The sequence below is a fragment of the Lipotes vexillifer genome, unplaced genomic scaffold (assembly GCF_000442215.2).
Source record: "Lipotes vexillifer unplaced genomic scaffold, Lipotes_vexillifer_v1.1 scaffold149, whole genome shotgun sequence".
NCBI classification, from domain to species: Eukaryota; Metazoa; Chordata; class Mammalia; order Artiodactyla; family Lipotidae; genus Lipotes; species Lipotes vexillifer.
In genome coordinates this window covers 3,946,384-3,956,730 of record NW_006779962.1, presented here as the reverse complement: position 1 = coordinate 3,956,730, position 10,347 = coordinate 3,946,384, and the positions used below count along the sequence as shown (strand labels likewise).

The following is a 10,347-nucleotide window of genomic DNA, read 5'->3' as shown; positions in this document are numbered from 1 at the left end:
TTCAGCAGAGGGCATGCTGTGTGTCACTGGGACGCTGGGCCTTCAGGGAAACTGGAACTCTCTTGGCAGAAGGAGTCGAGTGAGGCCAGGGAGAGAGCCTGAGCTGGGCTCAGGAGGTCTGAGTCCTGACCCAGCCTGGCTGCTGGTGACTTGAGTCCCTTTGGCCAGTGTCTTTTCCTTTGTGGGTCTCAGGTTTCTCATGTGTCTGATGAAGGGGGAGCAGGTCAGGGGTGGCAAACGTGTGCTACAGCTACTGCCGCTTCCCCTCTTTCCCCTCGTGCGTCACGGTCCAGCCCACAGAGAGCCTCTGAATCCTTCTCAACACAGCTTCTCCAGCTACGGTGGCTACTATGAATCAGTTGCAGTGGGCCTTTGAGACAAAACCTAGGTGCCACCCCTGGATGGGTGACCTCTAGGGTCCTTCCTGTTCTAGAATTCTAGGCTTTCATGACTGTGGGTCCTCCTGGTTTCCCCAAGAGGGGCCATCAGTGGAGGGGGAGAGCGAGGTAAACTTGGACTCAGAAGAGGCAGTCATCCCATTTCATCCCATTTCTAGGGCTCCTCCTGCCTTCCTCCCGCCCTCCCTTCCTTCCTTCTCACCAGTTTTTGAGCCTGGCCCATATACCAGGGTCCTAAGCCCTTCATGTGCATATGATCCAGTTTTCTCCCCACGATCCCACGAAGGAGTCCTATCGTGACCCCTTTTTACAGGTGTGGAAACCGAGGCTCAGAGAGGGACAGTTACTGGCTCAAGGATCAAGAGACATGGCAGAGCTGAGTCCAAACCCAGGACTCTGCCTCCAAAGCCCAGCTTTTAAGCCCCTTCCTTCTTTTGGACCCAGAACCTTCTTACCCTCCAAAGCTGGTGTAATTAGGAAGGGTGGTTGCAAACGCTGGCATTCCTCCTGGTGGCACTGAAGTTGGAGATGGGGACGCAGATGAGGCCCAGATGCAGAGATGCATGGTATGTCCTAGGGGGAGGGACTGTGGGCTCAGCGCCCCCCACCCTTGCCCCTGCTTTTCCAGATGTGGACGAGTGTCTGGAGCAGATGGACGAGTGTCACTACAGCCAGATCTGTGAGAACACCCCAGGCGGGCACCGCTGCGGCTGCCCCAGGGGGTACCGGGTCCAGGGCCCCGGCCTGCCCTGCCTAGGTATGGGGAGAGCCACCCCCTCCCTGGGACCCTGGTCAGCACCCACAGCTCACGGGCAGGGATCGGTTATGACGGGTGACGCTGAGTTCTGTGAATAGTACAGCGGCCGACGCCGATTGCGTGCCCACCATGTGCCTGATCCGTGCTTTGCCTTCTGTTTCCCACCGAAACCTCACCCCCTGCCCGGCCAGGTCACCTTCCCTGGGAGCCCAGGAGGAGGAGGCGGGTGGAGAGAAGTGGGTGGGTCTCAGAGAGGCTTTGCAGGTGGAATGGACCTCACCAGGAGGCTGAAGGGAGGGGTGCTGAGGGACACTGGGGTCTGGAGCTCAGAGCTGGGGGTGGTGCGGGGTCCTCTCTGAGCAGTAGAGACTGGAGCAGGAGAGGAGGCTGGGGGTGGTCCAGGAGAGGGAGGGCTTGGGGGCAGGCCTGTGTGCACGGGTGAGGCAGCTGGATTCTGGGGCGGGCCGGAGCAGCAGAGGCGGCTGGAGCCCGGTGGAGCGGCTGCAGCGCGCCCTGAGCCACCTTGGCACCCTGCCCTTCTCCAGATATCGACGAGTGCCGGCAGCTGCCCCGGAGCTGTGCCTACCAGTGCCACAACCTCCAGGGCAGCTACCGCTGCCTGTGCCCGCCAGGCCAGACCCTCCTCCGAGACAGCAAGAATTGCACCCCGCTGGAGCGCAGTGAACCAAACGTGACCACTGTCAGCCATCGGGACCCCTTGGTGGCCTGGCTGCGTCCCCGCGCCCCTGTCCCCGGTGGGTCCTACCACGCCTGGGTCTCCCTCCGACCGGGCCCCAGAGCCCTGAGAGTGGGCCGGGCCTGGTGCCCTCCTGGCTTCATCCAGCAGAACGGTGTCTGCACGGGTAAGACCGAGCCCCAGCCGTGCCCACCGGGGACACACCCCGCTATGTTGTCTCAGGCTCCTGGGCTGGGCGTGTGGGCACCACACCCGTGTTCAGAAACCCAGAGTTCACAGGCAAGTGGGGTAGGCGGTGCAGGCAGGTGGAAGCCTCCTTGCTATAAGGTTTCTTGGAGTCCTGGCTGTGCTCATCCGCAAGGGGCTTCCATAGTGGGTGGAGTCCTTTCCAAACCATTCGACTTCAGGACACTTTACCCAGAGGGAGGGCAGATGTTCCCAGGAACGCACTTTGAGAACATTCCTCTTGGTGTGCAGAGGTAAAGCAGTCAGGGAGGGAAGGAGTATGTTCCAGGTTGACATGAGAATGTGAACAGGGACTGGGGGGTGCTACAGGGGCAGGGGGTGTCGAGGAGAGTCCCTGGGCCCTGCGGAGACTGGCGCCGGGCTGCAGAGGTGCGAAGGGGGAGGGTAGCCTGGAGGGCGGATGTGCTTCAGCGTTGCCACCTGGGCAGAGGGTGTCCTGGAAGCGCTGTCTCCACCCCCCATGCCTTGGTGCGAACCAAGCCCAGGGACTCTCCTAACCTCACGATCCAGCGTTGGGTGGGGCAGGGCAGGGAGATGGCCCGGTGCCTAAGGCAGGGACTTCCCTGGCTTGTCCTGAGCCCTGCGGGTTAGTCGTGTGGCCACCTGGGCATCTGTGACTAAGTGTTTCTCTGTCCCCATCCCCCCACCCCACCCCCATGCCCCGGGCCAGACCTGGACGAGTGCCGGGTGAGGAACCTTTGCCAGCACGCCTGCCGAAACACCGAGGGCAGTTACCAGTGCCTCTGCCCCCCTGGCTACCGCCTCCTCCCCAGCGGGAAGAACTGCCAGGGTGAGCAGGAAGGAGCTCCTCTCACCCAGTCTGCTCTCTCCAGCCCCTTCCCAACCATCTCATGTGAGGGAGGGGCAGGGAGGGGGTAAATGCCACCCCCAGGTGGCCAGAGCCAGGCCGGGACACACACTCCAAGCAGGAGCTAAGAAACCGCATGGGCAGGCTCTGAAAACAGTCCTGGGGGTCGACTGCTGCTCTCCTGTGAGTCACTGGGCCTCTGTGTGCCTCAGTCTCCTGGTGAGACGGGGCTAACAGAGCCCTCCGCTAAATGTTGGGAAGAGACGTGTGGGGGGTGGGCACAGAGCCGGTGCTTGCAGCAAGGCAGCCGCTGCTGGGAGTAGCAGGGAAGTCCTCCAACTCCCAGGCCCATGCCTTTTCCCCAACTAAGGCGCTCTGGGGTCCAGCCAGCCATGCTGCCTCTTCCCTGGAAAGCAGGAATCACGTCCGCCTCTTGCCAGTCTCCATCCCTCCCTCTCTTGTCACGGGGGTCAGTGAATGTCCTCTGAGAGAGTGGGGCTCCTTCGGGGCGCAGAGAAGGATCATGGGCAGTGGCTCCTCTGGGTCCGAGGGCAGCCCTCATCTCCCCCAGCCTCTCCACCCCAGCTGTAGCCTTAGGAGGTCCCCAGAGTGCCCACCTGGGGAAATGGGGAGGTGCTAGGAGATTGCCACCTGGGCTGTCATGGGTCAGGCTGGCTGGGGACCGGGGAAGGGGCCGTGCACCTCGCTGCCCTCGGAAGGCATCTCTCTCCCACTTAACCCTCCCCCCACGCCTTCCCTGGCTCCTTCTTGGGCCCCTGCCCGCTTTGCTCCATCTTTTTACCCGCCCCCCGTCTCTTCACCCGCCTCCCTGCCCAGACATCAACGAGTGTCAGGAGGACAGCATCGAGTGCGGGCCCAGCCAGATGTGTTTCAACACCCGGGGCAGCTACCAGTGTGTGAACACACCGTGTCCTGCCACCTTCCGGCAGGGCTCAAGCCCTGGGTAAGGGCTGAGTTGGCAAGGGGGTTAATGGGGAGGATTCCCTGCCAGGATCTGGGCAGCTGACACTCTGGCTCCTGTATAGCCAGAAGGAGGAAGGAGGGCCTCCAGGAAGGCCCTGTCTCGGGCAGAGACCCTCTTAGGGTCAGTGGGTCAACCCTGCCAGGACTCCTGGGCGGGGCCCCTGAGCTCACGGGGCAGTGTGCCCTCAAGCACTTTCCTGCATCCACTTGGGGTGTGAGCTCACCTGGACAGTATCATTTCCTGCACAGTGATGCTTGGGCCATGCATGGAGCACAGGGGGCTGGGAGACGCCAGAGTCGGGAGAGAACTGGAGGGAGGGGTGCTGGGAGATGGACACACAGGGACACATGGGAACACATGCATACATTCAGGAAACTCTGGACACAGGAACACACGGGCAGGCGCATAAACCCCACCCAGAATCCCACACAAAACCCCAGGGCTCAGACATGCGCAGCTACACAAACACAAAATACATTTCTCTCACTATGGCTACAGACACTCCTAAACACGCACAGACATGGGGACGGACCTTGGCTGGCACCAGCTGCAGCTGTTAGGGAAAGGATCCTGGGGTGGCGACTTGCCCCGGACTCTACTAACCAGGAAGCCTAGGCTGGGGTGGGGGGAGAGAGGGAGTGGGCGCCCTTGGCAAGGCTGAGCACGAGTCTTTGAGCACAACCCCACCCCCACCCCCAAATCCAGAGCCCGTGACTCAGTTCTGGGGCTCCGGGGGACATGGAGGGCTGTAAATTTTATCACCTATGGGGGGGACCTGCTCGGATGCGAAAGGGCACGTTTCTGGCTTTCTGGGGCCTCAGTTTGCCGCTCTCTAAAATGGGCTAACAGTGGCGCTTGTAGAGAGGCACAGGGCGCGTGGGGTTGGGGGGTCGGCGCATGGCTGAACTGCGGGGGTCGGGGGTGAGATCCGCTTTATGCGACCGGGGAAACTCAGATGGCAACCCAGAGTCCGTCGGTCTGTCCCGCCCGCAGGACGTGCTTCCGGCGCTGCTCGCAGGACTGCAGCGCGGGCGGCCCCTCCACGCTGCAGTACAAGTTGCTGCCGCTGCCCCTGGGCGTGCGCGCCCTCCAAGAAGTGGCCCGCCTGGCGGCCCTCTCCGAGGCCGGCGTCCCCGCCAACCACACGGAGCTCAGCGTGCTCGAGTCGGACCCGCGCAGCCCCTTCGCCCTGCGCCCGCTGCGCGCCGGCCGCGGCGCGGTCTACACCCGCCGCGCGCTCACCCGCGCGGGCCTCTACCGGATCACCGTGCGCGCCGCGGCGCCGCGCCACCAAAGCGTCTTCGTCCTGCTCATCGCCGTGTCCCCCTACCCCTACTGAGGGTCGCGGTCATGGGCAGCGGCTCTGGGGCCAGGGACCTCCGGGGATGGGGGGTGGAGAGGCCCCGGCCGCACCGCCCAGGTGGCCCTTGCCCACGCCACCTGCTGTGGCAAGCGACGTCATCTCCTCCCGTCCCCGTGCGTCAGCGAGACCTGCAGCAAACACGACCCTGCGCGCAGCCTTGACCCCGGGACAGCGAGAACCCGAGCTCCCCCTAATTCCCCGCTCCCCCCGTGGGGGTGGAGCCCGGCAGGCAGGTGACAAAGGTTGCCCTTAGGTAGCAAAGGGCAAAGGGTTGGGGTGAAGCCTGAGCAGCTTCTCCAGGCTTGCCCCAAGCCCCAGGGGAACCAGGCCCAGGACACAGGGCACCAAGAGACCCGAGGGGAGGGGCAGACCCTACCCTGTGGGGATGGCAGCAATTGTCGCCCGCCCATACCTGGCACTGTCATTCTGAACCCAGTGTGTGTATGTATACTATAAAAACGTTTGCTTTTACCAATTCGATTTCTTGATCCAGTTATTTTGCTTTGGTAAGGAGGGGCTTTGGCTGGGAGGGAGACTACCACCCTTCTGGTCCAGGAGCACGAGAGGAGGAGTCCAGGAGCCTCTGCTCTTTATTCGTAGGGTGGCTCTGGCACCTTTCTGGGCTCAGTTTACTCATCCAAAAATATGAAAATACGACAGTGTCCCCACCTCCAGGGCTGTGGGGAGAATTAAATGAGAAGGAAATTTATCACACAGACAGCAGCTATCCATGGTAGCAAAAAGTAATGCTTAATTAAGAATAATTCCTAATTATATTTAATGAATTAATTAAATTTAATCATTCCGTCATCCACCAAAGATTCATTAGGTCCTGCTTATGTGCCAGGCAGTGAACGTGAAAATCCCTGTGCTTGTGAACTTACATTCTTCGGGGCGAAGGGTTTATAAACAGCAAGGAAATGAAGAATGAAATGTGTACTTGTCCATCAGCGAGGGTGCTGGGGAGAAAACCTAAGTTGGGAAGTGCGGGTTAGGGGGCAGTTTTTTTTTTTTTTTTAAATATGGAACGCTTCACGAATTTGCGTGTCATCCTTGCGCAGGGGCCATGCTAATCTTCTCTGTATCGTTCCAATTTTAGTATATGTGCTGCCGAAGCGAGCACGGGGTGGGGTGGGGGGTTAGTTTTCAATAGGCTGTCAGCGCAGGCCTCACTGAGAACACGGCGTCGGAGCAGAGACCTGAGGAAGGTGAGGGAGACAGCCGTGCAGACATCTGCGGGAAGAGTGTCTTGGCAGAGGGAACAGCAAATACCAGGGCCCTCTGGCAGGAGGATGCTCTGGGGTGGAGGTCTGGCAAGGAGGTGGCGGGGGGGTAGCTGGAGCTGGGGGTCGGTGGGGGGAAGGAAGAGGGAGGTGTGATTAGAAAGGTAAGCGGGGTGGGGCAGATCCTGGGAGCCTCTGGGCCTGTGTAGGGCTCTTGGCTTTGACAGGGGGAGCTGGGGAGGGACACGATTAGAATGTCTATGTATGTATTGACCTGTCTCCAGTGTGCTGGGACAGGACTCCTGAGAAGCCCAGCGCTGCTTTTCCTCCCACTCCCCCCGACCCTGTCCCTGCCCTCCTACCTGCCCCTGCCAGCTGTCCCTCAACACAGTCTCTGGCAGAAGGAGGCTGTCTCTCTTGCACGTGGTTCTGGAGAGGCGGGATCCTTTCTTCCGGCTGTCTTTGGTCAGTGTGACTCTGTCACCTACCCCTTAGCATCCCCGTCTCTCATCTGGGCAACAAGGAAAGCTGAGTTATTTCCCACTAAGGTATGAATGACCATCAGACTTCATAAACGGAGCCTTCCAACAATGCTGGGGTGAACAGAGAAGGAATCCCTGTGTGCATTTTACAGATGGAGAAAAGGACACCCAGAGGGAACATGGCCCAGTCACTTGCTTGATAGGTGACCGATTAATGGTTAGACGGGGACTCCCGACTCCCACCAACAGCCCCAGCTGAATCTTCCCCAGGGCACTCCCACTTTCAAAGTTGGTTTCTTTTGAATCAGAGGTCTGCAAACATCTTCTGTAAAGGACCAGATAGTGAATCTTTTTGGCTTTGGGGAACGTATTAAACTACTCCCCTGGCCGTTGCAGCGCAAAAGCAGCCACAGTCAACACACGAAGGAGGAGTGTGGCTGAGTTCCAGTAACACTGTGGACTCTAACTTTGAATTCATGTAATTTTCATGTGTCGTGGAAGTCATTTTTTTTTTCAACCATTTACAAATGCAAAAACCATTCTTAGCTTGCAAGCTTTACAAAACCAGTTAGGGACCATAGTTTGCCAATCCCTGGTTTAAAGCACAGAAGTTACCAATGGTGAAATTTCAGGCTGGGTGGGGAGAGATTCCAGGAAGGAGGGAAGCAGGGAGGGAGGGAGGGGCTTCCCGGTTCCCCCTCATACTCCATTTGTCCAGGGCCCAACCTGTAGAGACTTTACTTGGACTGAACTACCCTCTTTGTGCAGCCCTAGGGGCCATGGGTCACAACTTGACCCCTGCCGTTTGCTGGGCTGTTAATATTTTATGGAGCCAGGGACATTGCAGCCCATGCAAGTGTCAGCCCTGGGGCCGTGGCATTGAAGCGCTGAGAACTGCTGCTGTCTCCTGCCTCGTGCTCCCCAGACTCACCCTGGCCCTTCATGTTTGTCAAAATACCATCTGTTGACTGTTCAATGCCCTATAGACCTGAGTTTATTTAATTCTCCCAGGAACTCCAGAGGCAAAGAATATTATGTCCATTTCACAGATGAGCGATGGGGGCTCAGAGAAGGTGAGCCACTTGTCCAAGCTCACACAGCATGGAGGGGAGGGGAAGAGAAGGACTCGATGCAGGCCCATCTGACTCTGCAGCCCAGGCCTCCAGCCTCCAGGCTCCCCTGCCTCCATTCTCTGAGGAGGGAAGATGGGGAGCAGAGGAAGGTCCAGGCGCAGAGGCTGAAAAGGAGGGACATCAGCAACTCAAGCCCGGAGGAGCTGCCAAGGGGAAAAAAATGACTGCGTTCCGTCGGCCTCCTTTCTCTCCCACCTTCTCTTAAATTTCTCATTTGAGGCTCTGAAACAGAGGCAAGTGAGAAGGAGTGATTGCTCAAAGTCCTACAGCGAGCCAGGGGCAGACTTGGCCTGGAATCCAGGCTGTGATACCGAGTCTTGTGCTCCCCACTCCACCCACATCCACAGGATGGTTGCCGAGGAGAGGAGGTGCCTCCCAAGGGAGCTCAGCCGGCTCCAAAGGGGTGTTTTCCAGTCTGCTTTTCCAGCTGCCGCCACCATTGGCCAGGGCCCCATCCAGCTGCCCGGCCTCTGAGGCTTCTCTGAACCATCAGGGGTGGAAAACAGCCCTGCAGGTCACTCATTAAACTCCCTGATGCAGCTTTTCCAAGAACCCACACTAGACTTTATGTTCCCTCTGGGCAGGGACTGGCAACCTGGGGTCCAGCCCAGAGGACACTCTTTGTTCCTGGGGCCAGTGCCCAGGCCTGGACAGCAGCAAAGTGGCTTCTGGTGCCAACCATGAGCTGGTTGCTGGGCGACGTGCTTGGGGTCGCTACACACCCAGGCCCCTCCACGACCTACAAGTGCAGAGCCCTTGAGTGGCAGAGGAGAGACGGAAGATAAGAGGGACCTACTCCACGGTTAGGTACACAGGCTGCATCTATGTTTTTAGGTTGCCAGGGGATTTACCAAGGTCACATCCATTGAGTGTGCCCTTCAGTTCAGACAAGTTGACCCCACAGTCAGAGCTGACCCTTGGAAAAGGCACCCTGGCTGCAGTGTGGAGGGTGCATTAGAGCGGATAGGAAGACAGGTGAGGTGTCTCCTGCAGAGGTACGGGTGAGAGGTGATGGTGATCTAAGACCACAGCAGTGAGGGGAATTCCCTGGTGGTCCAGTGGTTAGGACTTGACACTTTCACTGCCGTAGGCCCAGGTTCCATCCCTGGTTGGGGAACTAGGATCCCGCAGTCTGCATGGCACAGCCAAAAGTAAATAAGTAAATAAATAAAATAAAAAGGGGGGAAAAAAAAGAGAAAGACAACAGCAGTGGGGAGAGGGGGAAGGGACCAGAGCCCTCATTTTCCTCTCGTTTGTTGCCGGAGATTTCAGGCAACTACTGTGTGCCAGCATGAGAGACAGTATATGACAAGGGACCAATCTGGTGGGAGGAGGGGAAGGGGTCAGAGAAGCATCCCCGAGGAATAGTATGTGCAAAGACCGTAAGACAAGGAAGGGCTTGGCACGTTGAAGAAATTGCAAGCAGGCCAGTGCAGCTGGAGTGCAGCGGGTGAGGGCAGAGGAGGAAGGACAAGGTTCTAGGTTTTACCCTAAGAATGATGGGGGACCATCAAAGTCTTCATAGAAATCACTTCAATTCATTAATATTTCAGAATTCATTATCTCTAAACTTTAAAGAATCTTTTTAAAAACAATATCTACAATACCATTATCATACTTTAAAAAATCAACAATAATTCCTTGCTATCAAGCATCCTGTCAGTGTTCAAAGTTCCAATTGCTCATAAAGATGGTGTTTCTTTTTTGCTTAAAAAAAAAAAAAACAACCAGGGTTTCCCTGGTGGCGCAGTGGTTGAGAATCTGCCTGCCGATGCAGGAGACAAGGGTTCAAGCCCTGGTCTGGGAAGATCCCACATGCCACAGAGCAACTGGGCCTGTGAGCCACAATTACGGAGCCTGTGCGTCTGGAGCCTGTGCGTCTGGAGCCTGTGCTCCGTGACAAGAGAGGCCGCGATAGTGAGAGGCCCGCGCACCAGAACGAAGAGTGGCCCCCGCTTGCCACAACTAGAGAAAGCCCTCGTACAGAAACGAAGACCCAACACAGCCATAAATAAATAAATAAAATTAATTAAAAAAAAAATATTCAGGGATTCAGGCCTCTGACCTTCACTTCAACAAGATACTTCTGCTTTAAAAAACAACAACAACAAAAAAAAACCTACAACTAACATCACACTTAATGGTGAAAGGCTGAATGAATGATCCTCTAAGATCGTGAACAAGCCAAGGATATCCACTCTCACCAATTCTATTCAACATTGTAGTGGGGTCCTCACCACTGGAATAAGGCAAGA

General features: G+C 57.5%; 1 protein-coding gene across 1 annotated transcript in view; it reads left to right on the top strand.

The window, feature by feature from the left end:
• The window catches only part of HMCN2 (hemicentin 2), a 150,510-nt gene extending 145,280 nt beyond the window's left edge, over nucleotides 1-5,230 (top strand). The window contains 5 exon segments of the mRNA XM_007453133.1: nucleotides 1,027-1,155; nucleotides 1,701-2,018; nucleotides 2,769-2,888; nucleotides 3,744-3,870; nucleotides 4,885-5,230. Coding sequence (XP_007453195.1) covers nucleotides 1,027-1,155; nucleotides 1,701-2,018; nucleotides 2,769-2,888; nucleotides 3,744-3,870; nucleotides 4,885-5,230 — 1,040 coding nt within the window.
• Nucleotides 5,231-10,347: the final 5,117 nt, after the last annotated feature.